We start from the raw sequence: 18,469 nt of genomic DNA, 5'->3' as shown, positions 1-18,469 counted from the left end.
AAGTTACTAATCTCATCGCTCACAGTGCCTTGAATCATACTCCCCTCGGGTTGTGCTGGATTCCTCACCTTGTTTTGTAAAACACCCATGTGTCATTCAATAGGATAACACCACCTTAAAAAAACTAGACCCAAAAGCTTGATCTCACGAGCAAGATGGACAATAAGATGAACCATTATGTCAAAGAAAGAAGGTGGAAAATACATCTCAAACTTGCATAAAGTTACAATCACGTCGAGTTGAAGTGCATCAAGTTTAAAGGGATCAAGAACTTTACTACAAATTGTGTTAAAGAACGAACATAGCTCGGTAATAGCATATCTCACATGTTTTGGCAGTATTCCACGGATTGCAATTGGTAAAAACACTTGCATCATTACATGGCAATCGTGAGATTTCATGCTTCCCAACTTCAGCTCACCATTTAGGCTCACAAATCTCTTCTTGTTGGATGAGTACCCAGACGGAACCTTAATGCCATACAAACACTCACAAAATGTCCGCTTCTCTGCTTTGGACAATGTGTAGCAAGCTGAAGGCAAATAAACTTTGTCATTACTCATCTTCTTCTTACTGCCACCATCTTCATCAGCTCTATTTCTTTTCTTCCTCACCTTAACATGTGCCCACAACTCCGGACGAAGACCCTTACATTCAAACCAATCTCGCACGGCCCTAACATCTTTTGTCTTACCCGGAATGTTCATGAGAGTCCCGAGTATGGCATCGCATACATTTTTCTCTATATGCATAACGTCAAGACAATGCCTAACCTGTAGATCTCTCCAATATGGAAGCTTCCAAAAGATTGATTCTTTTTTCCATAATCGGTCTTCACCCCCTTGCACTTGCCCCGTTTTACCAAATACAGTCTCAACTCCCTTAACCTGTTCATAAACCTCATAACCGGTCAACGGTCGACGAGATACACGGTCTCCAACCTCCCCGTTGAACAACTTCTTCTTCTTACGATATTGGTGGTCTCGTGGGAGGAACTTTCGATGGTGCATGAATACGTGTTTGCACTTAGGAATCCACGTGGATTCCATGTCATCGATACATATTGGGCATGCTTTCTTCCCTTTGTTCTTATACCCCAATAAGTTGCCATATGCCGGAAAATCATTAACGGTGCATAAAAGCATTGCACGCAAGGTGAACTCCTCATTAGCATATGCATCAAACACTGAAACGCCTTCATCCCACATCTTTCTCAAATCCTCAACGAGAGGTGCAAGATACACATCTATGTCATTGCCAGGTTGTTGAGGACCCGAGATAAGAAGCGAAAGCATTATGTACCTACGCTTCATACACAACCAAGGTGGCAAGTTTTAGATCACTAAAAGTACCGGCCAAGTACTATGTTGAGAACTAAGATTGCCGAATGGGTTCATTCCATCCGTACACAGTCCGAGCCTTAAATTACGAACCTCATCTCCAAAAGTCTTATGCAACCTATCAATACTCTTCCACTCCGGAGAATCAGATGGATGTGTGAGCAAGTGACCTTTCTTCACCCTATCTGCATGCCACCTCAAATTTAACGCATCTTTCTTTATAGAAAACAAGCGCTTGAATCTAGGTATTATTGGAAGATACCACAATACCTTAGCTGGGGACCCTTTAGCATCCCGAGCCCCTTGACGCTTGTAGCGCGATAACCTACACCTAGGACACTCTTCTAAGTTCTCGTTTTCATTCCGATACAACACACAATCATTCGGACACGCATGAATCTTCTGGTACTCTAAGCCAAAAGGACACATGAGCTTTTTGACATAATATGTCGACTTTGGAAGTTCATTTCCCTCAGGAAGCATCTCACCTAACGCTTCTAATAACATTGTGAAACTAGCGTCACTCCAATTGAACTTTGACTTAATGTTGAAAATTGTCAACACTGCTGTTAGTTTGGTGAACTTTGTACATCCAGGGTACAAAGGCTTTTGAGAAGCCTCTGTCAACTAGTCAAAAACACGAGGACGTTTTCCTAACTCATCCTCGACTCCCTCCATCATCTCATCAACACGATCCACATCCTCATCGACATTCTCTTCATCTGTCTCATACCCATCAACATGATCTACTACATCCTCATTGACATCGGCCACATTATTGACGTCCTCAACAACACTTTTCTCTTTGTAAACTCCCTCCTCACCATGCTAAACCCAAACATGATATTGAGGCCTAAACCCACGTCGAAGTATGTGCTCCCTAAGGATATCAACACTATCTACCTTTGATACATTGCCACAACTGACACATGGGCAATAAAAACCAACTCCCCCCGTCCTAACTTGATGTTCAACCGCAATACTACAAAATTCTAATACGCCATCAATAAATTCCGACGATTCATTGCTTCCATACATCCAAGAACGATCGTTTGTCATCCTAATTAGTGTGATTAATTGATTTAAAACAAAACAATAATTAATAATATTCATATAAAAACAATAAAAATTAATAATTAATAATGTTTTTTAAGATTGTTAATGATGACTTCAATTATACTATAAAAAGTGATCATTTTAAACTTGTAGGTGATTACTTTATAACTATAATTGGTCACTTTAGAATTGCTACAAATTATTTGAAGGTACTTAAACTCTTTGATTATAATAATCTTTCTAAAAATTTTTAAAAAAATAAAATTTAAAGTTATAATTGACTTTAATATACATCAAATTATATAACCTAATAGTGATCTTATTTGAAAATTTATGATACTAGCTACAAACTAGACGTAGAGTACAAACAAGCATAAGTCCAATTCACCCTTAAAATCCGGTCTAGTGGCTTATCAATGAACTCCAACAACAACATAAACGAATCATACACATTTAAAACTTAAACGAATAAGAAACTTAAAAATTAAAAATACTTTCTGAACGAAAAATTATTTACTCCACAAATAATAATATACTAGTATTATTTATCAACTAGGAGTATTATTATTTTGTATTAACTATAATAGAAATAACATGAAAAATAAGAATGCAATATTAATATTTTCATATTAAAATTTCACCTATTTCCCTAACCCTCAAGCAAATAAATACAATCATTAAAATACTAGATACTCACTTCAATTCAAAACAATTATTTCATTTATGTAAAATCAGTATTTTATGTAAAATCTATAAGTTGAAACATAGTAAAGTAAAATTTTATTTAATTCGTTAAAATTTAAATTTTATTAATATTAATTTTTAATAATTTTTAAACATACACAACTAAAAATATTTAAAATCGAAATAATTAAATCAGATAAATTGTGAAAAACAAATATGACAACAACAAGAACAGAAGCAAATTTAAGCATTTAGACAACAACAAGAACAAGAACAGAAGCAAGGATTTACAACAACAAGAACAACAAGATTATATTCGATTTTTTACAACAAGAATAAGCAGCAAGAACAACAACATAAAAAGATTTTTTACAAGAACAGCAACAACAAGAAGATGAACAGAAACATAATTATATTCGATGAACAGCAACAAGAACAACAACAAAATTCGAAGTTGGTTCAAAATAAAAATAAGGTAATTAATTTAGGTTTTTTTTTAGATATTTATCACACGTACAGTAGATGAACAGAAGCAACAAGAATAGCAACAAAACAGAAGCAACAAGTAGGTTTATGAAAATTCGAAGTTTGATGATGAACAAGAACAGAAGCAAGGATTTACCTTCAAAACACAAGTTTGATGATGTACAGTAGATGAATAGAAGCAACAAGAACAGCAACAAGTTTGTGAAGATGAATAGCAACAAGTTTGTGAAGATGAACAGCAACAAGTTTGTGAAGATGAACAACAACGAACACAAATGAAGACGAATAACAGCAAATGAATAAAACAGCGTTTGTGAAAATAAAGATGAACACAAGAAACGAACACAAATGATCTTGATGCTTAATCTTATACGTTTGTGAAGATGTAGAAGAGGAACGAAGCAAATGAAGATGAAGCATTTTTTCAATGAAGAACAACTGTATAACGTATTTGAGAAGATATGCGAAATAAAAAGAAACTGGCGGGTTTTTGTCCAACGGTCATTTGCTGCGGTTCATAACAAAACCGGAGCAATTAATCTAATTTTGAAGGGTTATTTGCTGCGGTTGTGGAAAAATCGGAGCAATTAATCTAAATTTGAAGGGTTATTTGCTGCGGTTGTGGAAAAACCGGAGCAATTAATGCATGATGCTAGGGTATTTGCTGCGGTCAAAGGGTTAAATTGCAGCAATTAGAGTATATATATATTTTGTTAATACGTTTTCCTATTTTTTGCTGCTAATACACAAAAACCGCAGCAAATACATTTTTTTCCACTAGTGAATAATGGCCAAAAACCGCAGCAAATGAGGTTTTTTCCACTAGTGATGTTGGGGCTCAACCCACGATTTATTAAAAAGAGCGATTACTTATCGTCCAGTTATAAATGTACAGATAACTATATAAGTGATGACACATGGGAACTAGCTATAGGTGTACATAAAATATTAGAAGCGTATGACCACGCAACTAAGATTTTTTCATATGTTTACGAACCAAAAGTCCACTTAGTAATAAGTGAATGTATTACTATTTTTTATCATCTTCTTAAACATTCGCATGATGATACTAACACATATTTAAAGCCGATTCTTACAGATATGATGGACAAGTGGAAGACATATTTTACTAATTTTCCTTATATTTATGGAATTGCGATAATTTAGACCCATGTTTTAAGATAGAAGTCCTTACTAAAGTAATTAGATTTTACTACCAATCATTAGATCGCCCGCATTATGTTGGAACTTGTAAAAAACTTTTAGTAGAACTTTATGATTACTATGCTAGTATATATAACCCAAGTCACGATACGTTTAGGCGTGCTAGCGTCTCGGCACGTCCCTCTTATTATAATTCCGTAATAGCTAACATAATAAGCCAAGATGATAGTTTTGTAGGATCATCTTCTTCTTCACCCTCCACTTCATATATAGAATTAGATAATTATCTTAAACATCACTTTGAAATTGACCAAGGTAGCTATAATATTTTAGAATGGTGGAAAGAAAAATCTATAAATTTCCCATATTATCGAGAATCGCAAAGCATATCCTTGCAATTCCTGCTTCTACGATTGCGTCGGAGTCTGCTTTTAGTGCAAGTAGAAGAGTTTTAGACGAAAAGAGATCTCGTCTTGCTCCACATAGTATTCAAATATGTGTTTGCAAGAAATATTGGGATCAAGCGGAGCTTCGAACACAAGGACTAAAAAACGATGATGATCAAGGCGACGATGATGGATACATCTGCATCATTGTCAGGAGGAGAGTCAGTGGAAGCATCTAACCAACCAGATGATGATGACGAAGACGAATAGGATCAATCGGACAACGATCAATCAACGTTCAACAACTACAAATAAAAGGTATGACAAAGAACTACGTGGGCTTTGATTCCTTCGGGATACGTAGGCAGCTTAGTATTCCTTCGGGTACTAGGTTCAAGTCCATTTTCTCCCTCTTTTTCTATTAACAATCATCTTTATCGTTTCTTATTAATTTATTTTTTTCATTCTTTTTAGTAAATATTTTAATAACGATGACGAGCAATGAATTTCGCTAATAATCAAGTAATCATCAAAGGTACGTGATACGTCCGCATTATTATAGTATTTTTATATTATATTTAAAGGAAAAATAAAAATGGAACCGATGGTCCAACCCACCCGACCCGCGAGTTGGAACCGCCGGAACCGCCTCGTGAACCGCCAATGAACCGTTTGGAATCACCCGGAACCGGATGGAACCGGAACGGAACCGGCCCAACCCGGACCGTGGCCATCACTAAATATAAGACAATGAAACTCTAGTATTAAGTTGTGGATCCAACAAGATCCAAGTCTAGCTTCGTCAAGGAGTTAATCCAACAAAAAATTTAAACGTGTCTATTAGTGGAAAAAATACGGGGAACACAACAAATAAATGTTTTTTTATAAAGTTAGTGAAAATCATGTGAGGATCATAAAGAATATAAAAATTTTAAAATAAGGTTAGTGGAAGACATGTAGGGAGCATAAGCATTATTGAAATATTAAAATGAGGATGAAAAAGATTATTTTTGTCCAAAATTAGTGATATAAATAGAAATATTTTTTATGAGAACAACTATTAAAACCTTCAAAAATAAAGTTAATAAAATGGTATTATATTCTATCATTCTATGGATAAAATTTCAAATAAAAAATGAATGGTTAATAACACTATCAATAAGAATGTTAAAGCATGGAACAATACAAGTACTCTTATTCAATGCAACATGATGATTCTAATAGAACATGAGAATAAATGTATTCTTTAATCATCGACTAATAATAGTGATATTACTCTTTCGACAACAATTTCTGTTCATAATGGGCTTGGAAATAAAGTTGTAGTTGTAGTGTTTGCTTACCTTTGATGTGAAAGTGGAGGAAGTTTCGATCTTGAGCTATGTTTTGTCAAACGATTCGATGAATGCTCTTGGAAGTAATCAAGAGTTCATAGTTGTTTTCTTATAAAAATTTCAATTTTGATCTGAAAATGATTAATTTAAACCTTAAAATAACCCATAAAATGAATATTGTTCGGAAATGATCAAGAATTAATGACTGCTTTGTTATAAAAATTTCAATTTTGATCTAAAAATGATTAATTCAGACCTTCAAATGATCAATTAGAAAATTAATTATGACCTTAAATATATTAATTATGACCTTAAATAGATCAAGTATTAAGAGTGTATTAAGAAAAATTATTTTTAAGCTGATTGAACTATGCATCTCGTACTAAGACGCTGCAAGACCAGCTGTTCACATTATTTAAAAGCAAAAAGGAGCAATGGTACTGATAAGCAGCGAGTACTTTCATGTACGGCAGATCTCATACTTTCCAATTCAGTTAGGCGTTGGCTTTACCAACTGGAGAATTGATCACTTTGTCGGAGCATCAATATCAATATTTATTTATTTATTTTTATATTTTTTTGAGATAATATTTATTTTTTAATTCTTTAACTAATAAATAAATAAAAAATCTAAAAATTTAAATACTCCTATAAACAAAACTATGAATAACAAAATGAAAAAATGGCTGTAAACCCACCATTTCTTCCAGGAAGAAACTCGAGGGAGGAGAGAGAGATTAAAACTCATTTATGATTTGAATTTTTTTTTCTTTTCGTCAAAAACCCTTCCTTACTTCATCCCTTCCTCTCCTCCCTCTTTCTATTTTCCTTCTTCCTTTTACTTTTTTAATTATTGTTATTATTATTATTATTATTATTCAGAAACAGAGGAAGATTACAGAGATTTTCTCCCCCAATTTCTCGTAATTTCAAAATTTCAATTAATCGGAATCTTAGAGCAAAATTGAAAAGGAATTGATTAAATGCCTTTGCCGCGGTGGTCATTTTCATCGTCACCGTCATCACCGTCGCCAAATAATCGGAGATTAACAAGAGCAAAACAAATCCGTCATCTCCGTGACTGTGATCTTAAATACTTAGATTTTTTCCTTAAATCACCTCCTCGTCACCGTCACGGTAACGATAACGGTGACGACTTTTTGCTGTCTCCTTCTTGTCCTTCTCCTCAACCGCTCCCTCTTCCTGAGTCAACCCCGATTATTTCCCCTGATAATAAGTCAAAATCGGTGTCGAATTCGAAACGTGGTGATTATGAGAGCTTCCGGCTTCCTTCACCAACGGAAGTTGCCAAGGATAAAGAAAGAGCATCAGATTTCAAGCTTAATGCTCGGTACTAATTTGTCTTTTTTTTTTCTTTGGAAATTTGTTTTATTTTGAATTTAATTAGGTTTTTATTTGCTGTTTTTGTATTCATATGTTTTTATATTTATTATTTGGGCAAAAATCGTATATAATGAAGAAATAAAACATTCCATATGAAGTATATATGCGTAGGAAATATAAAAAGTGCTTTAAAAGTAAGGAATCTATTTAATTCATTGCTGATTTTGGGTAATTTTTAGAAATCATATTCGAAAGTAATTTGGTTGCTGCTTTTTTCAATTTATTTTTGTGCTTTTCGACTTGATTTTTAGTTTCTTGTTGATTTTGGATAATTTGTACTTCATTTTTGCTGATTTTGGATTTATTTTCTTGCTGATTTTTGTTAATTTGTATATTCTTGCTGATTTTGGGTAATTCCGGGAATCTGAGCTGGATTGTTAGTGAATTTGTAAAAAGGCTTGACAGTTGACACTGTTGCAAAGAAAAAGTTTGTAAAGGTATCATATTATATTATTTAAACTGTTGAGGTTTGATTTATATCTTGGATCATTTTCATCTTAGAAGAAAAATGATTCTGCGTTGAATGATAGTTTTAGATTATTGTTTATTACACTTTAATGCTTGGGTTTCATCTTATGAATGTATTTCTTTGAAAACCTTAAGACTATGATTAGTTTGTTATGTGTGAATTGTGATAGAAAGATGTGTCTAACTTGCTGTTACTGTTGTTTTGCACCTAAAACAGCAGGTTAGTACCCCTTGAGACGCAGAAGAGTGTTGATGCTCAAAAAAGGGTTCATACTCAGCGAGGAATTGATGGTCAGATGTTGGCTGATTCTCACTACAAGGTGCACAGGGCAGAAACTTGGTCGTCGTGGAGTGTGCCTCATAATATGCATCGCGTCCAAGAAAACTTGAGCATAGACATTACCTTTCCAAGTGCTCCACAAAGTTCAAATTCTAGTCCCATTCATAGCCCTGAAAATGGGGTGCTTTATGGAGATCCATTTTACTTGTATCCAATGGAGTCTACGCGTTGGTCTGAACCAGCAATGCCGACAGCTTTCCCATACGGAGGGCCACCAGAGAGAAATATTGTTAGTCGTGACACGTCTCCTTTTAGGAGTCCATTAGTAAAGAGCCCTATACAACCTCGAAAGAGTACCAGTACTGGACTTCCATCGCCTATGCCTAGATTATCTATTGAAATCTCTTCTCCTCATTATGATAATAATGCCCTTGTAAATGTCCATCCATTACCTCTTCCTCCCACACCTTCCTCTTCAGTGCCGGCTTCTCCAATTCCTCAAATCACTAGAAGGCCAGAACTCTTACCCCTGAAAGGTCAATGGACAAAAGGGAAGCTTATTGGACGCGGCACTTTTGGATATGTGTTTGTTGCGACTAACCGGTATGTATTCGTGTGCATCTTGGTATATCACGTGCTTTTGTTTTGCAGGAGTTTTGATTATTATAAACATTTTTTTCTGCTGGACAGGGAAACAGGAGCTTTGTGTGCCATGAAAGAGGTAGAGTTATGTCCTGGTGATCCAAAAGCGGCTGAGTGTATGAGGCAACTTCAACAGGTATTTAGTCGTCAAATGTGTTTTTATATGTTCAGATATATTGATTTTTAAGACAGGAGATTTGGTTTAAATCTTAAAGTACATACTTTTTGCAGCTTAATTTTGGTGGTAAAGTCCCCTGTGAGATGAAATGAATTCTTGTCATTCTTGTGTTTGTTTTCATGTGTATACATGTTTCCTAGATCCCAAATAAGTGTTTTGCTTCATATATAAGAATATGAAGATAGAACATATATTAAAAATACTTTGGTCATCAAGAATAAGTTTTGTTTTTTAAAAGATATGTAGAGGATATTCATTTGGAGCAACTTATATTCAACTAACATTTAGTTTATTTTTCTGTTACCTACTTGTTTAAGGCAGTTTATGTTCTCCTTATCACTTAATTTCTAAGCTCTGAAGCATTTTCACTGTGGTCATTGACTGTTTACGTGTTTGTATGAATTCATTATGTACTTTCAATCAACTGTTTTTTCTAATTGTCTTTCTTTAACACAGGAGATTGAATGTTTTAGCCATCTAAAACATCCGAATATAGTGCAGTATTATGGTAGTGAGATAGTAAGTAGATCCAATTGTGCTTTAATCTTTTGTTTATTATGTAGTTTCAATATTCAACATATCAATTACTTGTGAATTTGATGGAGAAATGCAGGTAGATGACAAATTTTGCATATATTTGGAGTATGTTTATCCTGGTTCAATCAATAAATATATTCGTGAACATTGTGGGGCGATACCAGAAGCAGTTGTCCGGAATTTCACTCGTCATATATTATCTGGGTTGGCTTACTTGCACAGCAGGAAAACAATACACAGGTACTATTGAAAATGATCCTCAGTGTTTACTCTATAGAAATATAGATTGTTTAAAGATTTGGGAGACAAAAATAAGGCATGCTGTATGCTTAGTATCCACTCCTTGTGCATATGAAATTATCTTTTCAGGTTAGCGCAAGGGAAAAGTGTTGTGGCCCTTTTTCCTTTCCTCGTTTGATTGATTTTATTTGTTAATAATAATAATAATAATAATAATAATAATAATAATAATAATAATAATAATAATAATAATAATAATATTATTATTATTATTATTATTATTATTATTATTATTATTATTATTATTATTATTATTATTATTATTATTATTATTATTATTATTATTGGGACGGTAAAGGGGTTTATGCTTTGTTTGTCAATTTTTTCACTGTTTATTAAGTGTCATTGTTTTTTTGTCAGTCTTATTGAAGCCAGGATATTTATCAAATTCTTAAATATGATGATGTGTAATGTTAGGGACATCAAAGGGGCAAACTTGCTTGTCGATGCATGTGGAGTTGTCAAGCTTGCTGATTTTGGAATGGCGAAACATGTGAGTTTCAAATGAGTTTCAAATGTTCTATGTCTCGTGATTCCTTGTACTGATACATTTATTTATGAAGCTTTTAGGTACTGTGTATGGACTCTTATAGTCTTGTTTCTTCAATGTTTTATATGAATCACGATGTGCATATAATAATAACCTCTATTATTTAAAGATATTCTGCATTGTGTTCGTGAAGTTTTCATTATAAACTCTTGTAGTCATTAGTTATCAGGCTTCACGCTTTCCTACTTTGGTGTAGTTATTTTGCTTGTTCCTTGTTTATAGTTGTGATGTGCTTACGTTTATATGTAAAACCCCTTGTTGACTTTGCGATATTCACAACTATTTTGTGTACTGTATTGGTTTAGGGCCATTTAAATCGTAAGTTTCTGTTCTCCTCAACTTATAAATTCTGGTTTCAGTAAAGACAAGTTCACTAGAATTAAGTTCAGCAAAAATCTATTCAACTACTTGGCAAAAATAAGCGAAGTTTAGCTAAAACAAAAGAACACACCCTAAGTGAACTGCTTCATTTCTGTTCTCATTTAAGTTACATTTCTTTGTCAGCTTACTGGACAAGTGGCAGACCTTTCTCTGAAGGGAAGTCCATACTGGATGGCTCCGGAGGTATGCTTTTTCTCGTTGAGTTTTATATTTTCACGTTATATGAATGGAGTATCTTAAAATTGGCCTGTATGGACACGAAAAATTTTACCCTGAACAGCTCATGCAAGCTGTAATGCATAAAGATAAAAGTGCTGATTTGGCCTTTGCTGTTGATATCTGGAGTTTGGGTTGCACCGTCATTGAGATGTTGACCGGAAAACCCCCATGGAGCGAATTTGAAGGGGTAGGTATTACAATCCAAGTAATGTTTAAACTTGTTTACTGCATTGAGTTACTGTAATCCTCGGTATAATTACAATGGACTAAAGAAAATTTTGGTTGGTATATTGAAGATCAATGAAATTTTGACAGAGGACATTTGCTATAAATTTGAGGTGTTAGACATGTATCTACATCTTTAAAAGGTTCACTATCTTTTTATGTAGGCTGCCGCAATGTTTAAGGTGTTGAAAGAATCCCCACAAATTCCTGAAAACTTATCATTTGAAGGGAAGGACTTTTTGCGTTGTTGCTTCCAACGTGATCCTGCAGACAGACCACCAGCTAGCAAGCTGATGGACCATCCATTTTTGAGAATTTCTCAGCTGCTGGATTCTCCACCATCCAACCAAACTTCCAATCTTAGGACTAAAGTGGTACGTCGTATGGAGTCTTTTTCATTGTATTTATTCATATGCCTTAAAGTTGATTAGTCAAAGTTACTTCAATGTTTGTGGTTGAATTTTGACTGTTGCTTACTTAAGTCATCGTATTTACTTAGATGAATTGAGTAGTATTAATTCTATCTCATTATTTTAATCTATTGAGCAACTTAAAATTTCAAAACTGTATGCGCCTTTTTGTATTAGGCCCTGGAGGTTTTATAGGCCACTGTTGTCCATGTGGTGTAAATGATGTAATTTGATGCGCTGATGCTTTAACTCTGTATCACATAGTAATGTTGTTTAATTTCTGTTTTTTCTGGAAATCAGGATAAAGTAGCTCATAGTCCGAGAGAAATAAACAATCACCAGTATAAAAGAATGCAAATGTCGCCAAAAAGATTGACTTTAAATGGAAGTGGCTACATCAAGTAAGAATCCCCCTCATGCATGGCCGACTCACCCTGACCGATTTCTATTGCTGCATTTGCAATGCTCCCCCCAAAAAATAAGACAACAGGCTACTTGGTAATTTGTCGCAATTGTGCATTTATGCTATATCTTTCACCTAAGGTGTGTTTGGTTCCTATTTTCCTCGGTGTGTTTTATGAAGGGGTGAAAGTATTTTGAAGTTGAAAACAGTAGTCAGGAGTTCGGAAAACATCATTTTGTGATGAAAAAATGGTCATCTTTTCCTTCATATCCGTCAAGGTCCTTCTGTCTTCCGACTCTTCCATATCTTTGCCGTCCGATCCCTTTTCCCCTTTTCTTCTATCAAAGAAGGAAACAAATAATGAACTTTGAAATTTTATTTCTGTTGAATACACGAATCAGTTCAAAAAGTTTCCTTGGACCAAACATAAGCCTTTTTGGTTTGTTGTTTTGTCCAGCGAGAGTGATCAAGCATCTCATCTAGAAACTTTTGATGTGAAGGTGAGCTTTTTCCATTCACCAAGATCTATTCTTGAGTCCATTACATGACAATCTCCTCTGCATTCGGGTTCCTCCCTAAATTTGTGGTGTATTCAATTACAAATATCATAGAATTATGATTGGGAGCATAGTGCAAAACAAGGCTGCATCATATCGATTATTGTATCGTTCAAGTTATAAAGATTTTTGATCTATCAACCTGATATTACCGACATTGCAAAGGTCAAAAGAATGATGTTTTGGGCTTGTTCAAAGGATATCCTGTGGGCTTTGCTGATTTTCGGTGATACGAAAACTATATCATTTTGTCACCACATCACCGGTACCATTACCATTACCACAATGCTAACCATAACCAATTCTTTTGCACTAAGATTTGAAGACCGAAAAAAAGAATGCTCTTCTCAAGCTTTGGAATTCATGAGGGGGTTTTTGGGATTTAGAAGACATATATGATGAACACCACACGGTAGTCTGAACATTCTTTTGCCGTTTTTGGAGTTGCCCATCCAGGTTATTTGCAATTTCCTCGACTGCTGTTTCTGAGGATTATGATCTTTCATGTGTGTTTTCAGAATATGAAATCTCTCCGAGGGCAGTGCTTATAGAGACACATAACAAGTAGAGTTTGAATACAGGTATATAAATCCTCAAGAAGCTAATCCCATGTATCAACAATTTGAATGTGATCATGATTCATGATGATTCTATAGTGCAGCCCTGCAAGTGTTGCGAAGCTGAACCCCTTCTAAAACAATCTGAATGACATGATGATATGTTGTATGTATATATAGTAATTATCTTTAGCATCAAATATCAGTGGTAAATATTCTTATAATCTAATCTTTTGCTAATTACTGAGCTTGCAGTAGCTGCAATCATCAACTTCTCTCCTTTTTACCTAAAAACTGTATTCTTTTCTAGTATTCCATTGTTCGACTATCCTTTGACCCGGCCCAATCCGGCTTGTTATATTTAATTATTATGCAAATTTACTTTAAACTATATATGATTCAACTGCAAGCAACAAATTAATATCGATTACTAAAATTTCCACAGGTTAATGTTATGTATTTTGTGGCGAACTTTTTTATACGCTACTTGAATATGTCTGGTAAGTAATTTTGTAAGAAAAAACTGGAAGTAATTAATACACAAAGAAAAAGTTAGAAAAAACTTGCAGGTGATACTTGTAAACCTAGAAGTACTAAGCTACCATCATTCTTAGAGATATTATGCAGTGTATTAGCAACAATTCCACTCAGTGCTATAAAGTGGGTATGTTGAATGCTAGTGAGCACATATTATAATATAACTTCCTTGATGATCAGTTTACTAGTATTCAAGAGTCTCGGTTAGGACTCTTGTTGATGCAAGAGTAAAAGACAATTTCAATTTGTTAGGAACCTTCACGTCGTGTTAGCAAAGTTCGTTGAACGATGTGTAAGTATGTTAATGTAATGTTTTGAAATTTTGAAAATAAATTATTAATGTTATGTATTGGAGTTAAAAGAAGATTCTCTTACTATCTAATATTAACAATTTTGAGTTAAGTTTGCAAGAGGTATTTTCTTTAAAAGCAAATCTATTATACAATCGTAAATTAGTAGGCGTTTATTTAATATACAATCATAAATTTAATATATAATGAAGATTTCTTTTCATAGTATGATAGTGATGTGATTGTAAATTTACATCATATAATAAATTCAAATATATAAATGGTAAATTATTCGATGTAGTTAAATTATAAAAGAATTAAAAATAACATTTAAATAATTTTATTTGCTAAAATCATCCAATAAAATATTTTGACAGACTCTATAAAAATATTAAAACTTTCCATTCTTTTTATCCTCCTACTATAAAATACCTCCAAAGCAAAAATAGTACTGTTCATTTTGAACAGTATTTCTGCCACATATTTAGCCCCTTCACTTTTTACTGCCGGGGATGCCAACTCAGCCATTCCTTAGTTCTGACTCTTCTTCTACCTCTGTTCAGTTTTGCTCTCCTCTTCTACCTCCTGGTTAATAGCTACAAGAAAGCAAATCAGAAAGCAAATCCCAGGCGAGATTCATGTTGCTCATTTGCTCTCTCGTCATTTATTTCTTGAAGCTTTCTAGGTGTTTCGGGCGGCTTTAGCTCCTCCCACGGCTCAAGAATGGCGCCTCCACCTCTCTATTTATTGCAGCAGCTCCACTGCTCAATGGCTCACATTCAATTCCTACCTACCATTCAATTAGTTAAAGGTTAGTGTTTACTTCTGCATTTAATTTGTTAATGGTTGTAATTTTTTTTTTCTGAATTTTCAAGATGAGGGATGCGAAGGTGTTTTATTTTAGATTTTTCAGAGAGCCTTACTTGAATGTGGGATGCAAATTTGTTTGAAATTTAATGTAATTTATGAAATTGTTTTGTGAGAAAACAGATGAAGTCTATCTTTAGGCAATGAGTAGCAGGTTAGTAATGCAAGTAACTAGGAATTAACCTACTTCTTCACTTCAAGAACATAAGTAGATTTTGTTATGTAAATTACTTTTGTAAACTTTATTTACGATCAAAATAAATAAACTTTAGTTTCCCGCTAGCTGTATCTATCAACATACCTTATTCCGAATCAACGTTAAGCTGTTGACGTTTGCAATCAAGTCAATACCCTATTTTCGTCCATCTTATGCTCACATTATTTTTCTAAAAGCCTAAAATTAAACTGACATTTCGATCCATGTCAAAATAAAATTGGTACGAAAATCACATGTATTATTGCACTTCTTATTCCAATGAAGACATTTGAAATAGATTATAGTACGATAATTCACGTATTTGATAGCTAAAATGTCACATTGCAAAAAATGTGCTCCATTACTTCTAACAAAAGTCCAATGCCCTTTTTTGATGAAAAATAAAATCATGACTTTAAAAAAAGTAAATTGACTTAAAGAAGATGTTTGTGTTTTAGGAGAAGAACTCGACTATAAGCATGAAGTATGCAAGTGATCGGTTGATGTTATGTCCACAATATGTGAATTCTAATTTGCATTGCTGTATTTAGTAACCTTTTAGTGCTCTTAGTTTTAGGTAGATTGGCCATTAAAAGAAAAACATGTTTCTGAAGTGACAGGTTATGGCTAGCTGCAAAACAATTAACATCGGTTCCAACAAGAAAATGCTTAAAGATGTGACATAGCTTTTGGGCTTTTGTGAACCCCTTTATGGTACTTTGAATGGTAATTCGCATGTGGCTTGCGTAATTAGTTTTACAAGCAATGGAGGGATGCCTTATTTTAGAGTCGGACATGTTTCTATGAGCTTGATTGCCTCGGAAGAATCGGCAGCTGAACATTGTTTGCAAACTCTTGTGAACGACTTTGATCTTTGTATTGAACCTAAGAACACCGACAAGTGTGAGCAATGTGAGTAGTGTGAGAAATACTTTTTATTGTCCTCAACAAAGAGCACTGTTGAAGGAAAGGATTATGTTGCATTGATGTCTGAAACGCTTTCGCATGCCTCTGAGGAAGAATGTTTGACTTCGACTGATCTTGCCTCTCAAATCCGCCGCTGTACCCTTCCGCCTCCCCTTAAGAAACGCCGAGTCAATTGGTTTCCTGTACTAGTCCCCGTACTCCTCAACTCATTTAGTTGCCACCTAATTTCCCAGATTTGTTTCCTAAGAAAAAAGGTGGGAATTGATTCACATTACTTGGTTTTGCTATTGTGCGAGCATATGTCATCCCTTAGAGTATTGTTGTTTCCCTTTAGTAGTAATAGTGGAAGACTAATGTAGTCCATGTTATTATGTTGTTAGCTTATAAGAAAGTATCTTTTGTATTAGGCTTATGTTGCTTAATGTAGAACACCATTGCTCTTTTGTATACCTCTTTAAATCAACCTTGCATTGTAATGTAATGACCATTTCTAAAAGCTTAATAAAATGTACCTACTTTCAAATTTGCTTAACTTTTTGTTCATACCTTCAGCTTATTGTTCAAATTTTATATTTTATTTGTTTATGTTTTTATAATTGTTGCCTTATTAGTTTTTAACATAAATGTAGCTTGCTGAGGTTAATTGTTGTTAGATAATGCATAATAAGCGGACTGCGTTTAAGAAAACAATAACATACTAAATTTGGGTTATGTTAAATGGTACCGAAAGGAATGTGCATTATTATAGTAGTTTGGTTAGGTTGATCAACTGGTGAATGGAACTTAAATCTAAATACGTTTGCTACTGTTGTATGGATGGCGCGCCATAGATCAGGACTACAAGGAATGTGCATCTTTTTGTATAACTCAATTCGGCTTTGTGTTCAGGAATCTTTTGCTTTACAGTTGAGGAATCGGCGCATCGCACACGCTTGCTGTTTTTGTGTTGGTTTTTTACCGACTGCATGTGCTATTATCATTGCCATTTATTCTCCTAGAATTGCACAAAACAGATTGTCTTGTGCTGGTCAGCATTTTACACAGCGGTTCATCCAATCATCTACTTTCAGATCCATCCCAAGGCTTTGCCATGGTTTCTTTTTTTCCTCGTTCATTTTTTTCAACGCGATTTTATTGCTTTCTTGAAAATTCAACCACCAAAGAAAGCTTTTTTTGATTCACACATTTGTCGCCCCATTAATGAAGCACACTTTCTTTAGTTGTTTGCCGGTTGTGTTTCAATAGGTGTTGTTTGTTTTACTTTGTTGATCACTGGAAGGAGTCGTCACCTTATACTGTACCCATGGATCAATATCGTAGCAGGCGTTTACCACCCAAAGAAACCAAAAAATCCTTTGATATCGAATATAAAAGTAAGCGGATTGTGAAAAATCCATAATCTTCTTAACCACATGTTAAATCTGTGCATGTAACACCCCTAAATTTCCGACTCTTTATACGGAACGAAAACCGCAAGAGAACGAAGAAAATTCGGGTGTTCCATAAAAAAAACATAAATAAATAGAATTTTCGACCCTTTATACGGAATAAAAATCGCAAGAAAACGGAGAAAATTTGGGTGTTACATAAAAAAAAAATAATTTTATTTAAAATGATTAAAGAAAGAAAAAGGTTAAAGTTTGAATGATTTAGTTAAAAGGGATTAGAAAACTCCAATACAAGATTGTACAAAAAATTTCAGTAATATCTGCCCTAAAGTTGGACGCACTGAACAAATAATGATCAATAAATCATAATAACGAAGAGGCACCATCGGCCTTGTAATAAAATATCACGGCGGAATGATCATCGCCTAATCTTCGGTTCGACATGCTAAGCATGGATCGTGGTTCCAATATAAACGCTTGAGTTCAATGGAAGAAAGAGAATGATAAACTATTTAAATCATACAAACCACAAAAATAACGCAACGGAAATAACTTATATAGAGGAGTACGTGTAACTAAAACTCAAAACATAAACAACTTAATTAAAAGAAACCACATGTAGACAAAAGAATATTGTACACTTCAGGATTCTCACTCATTCCCCCCATATGCAATGCAAGGAAGTTCCACCACCTGTAATGAC

General features: G+C 34.2%; 1 protein-coding gene across 2 annotated transcripts; it reads left to right on the top strand.

The window, feature by feature from the left end:
• Positions 1–7,110: 7,110 nt before the first annotated feature.
• LOC130808705 (mitogen-activated protein kinase kinase kinase 5) lies at positions 7,111–14,264 on the top strand. 2 transcript variants are annotated; one of them, XM_057674169.1, is made up of 10 exons: positions 7,111–7,801; positions 8,540–9,205; positions 9,293–9,380; positions 9,879–9,941; positions 10,036–10,199; positions 10,677–10,752; positions 11,314–11,373; positions 11,471–11,596; positions 11,799–12,008; positions 12,345–14,261. In XM_057674169.1, the coding sequence occupies exons 1-10, from the start codon at positions 7,434–7,436 to the stop codon at positions 12,447–12,449; spliced, it is 1,926 nt and encodes a 641-aa protein (XP_057530152.1). In that variant the 5' UTR covers positions 7,111–7,433; the 3' UTR covers positions 12,450–14,261. The 2 variants fall into 2 exon arrangements, with proteins under 2 accessions (XP_057530152.1, XP_057530153.1); XM_057674170.1 differs by having other exon boundaries at positions 7,113–7,801; positions 8,543–9,205; positions 12,345–14,264.
• Positions 14,265–18,469: the final 4,205 nt, after the last annotated feature.

This window comes from Amaranthus tricolor, chromosome 3, assembly GCF_026212465.1.
Source record: "Amaranthus tricolor cultivar Red isolate AtriRed21 chromosome 3, ASM2621246v1, whole genome shotgun sequence".
Classification (NCBI taxonomy): domain Eukaryota; kingdom Viridiplantae; phylum Streptophyta; class Magnoliopsida; order Caryophyllales; family Amaranthaceae; genus Amaranthus; species Amaranthus tricolor.
Note: the sequence above shows the minus strand (reverse complement) of the source record. Positions and strands in the feature narration are given on the sequence as shown.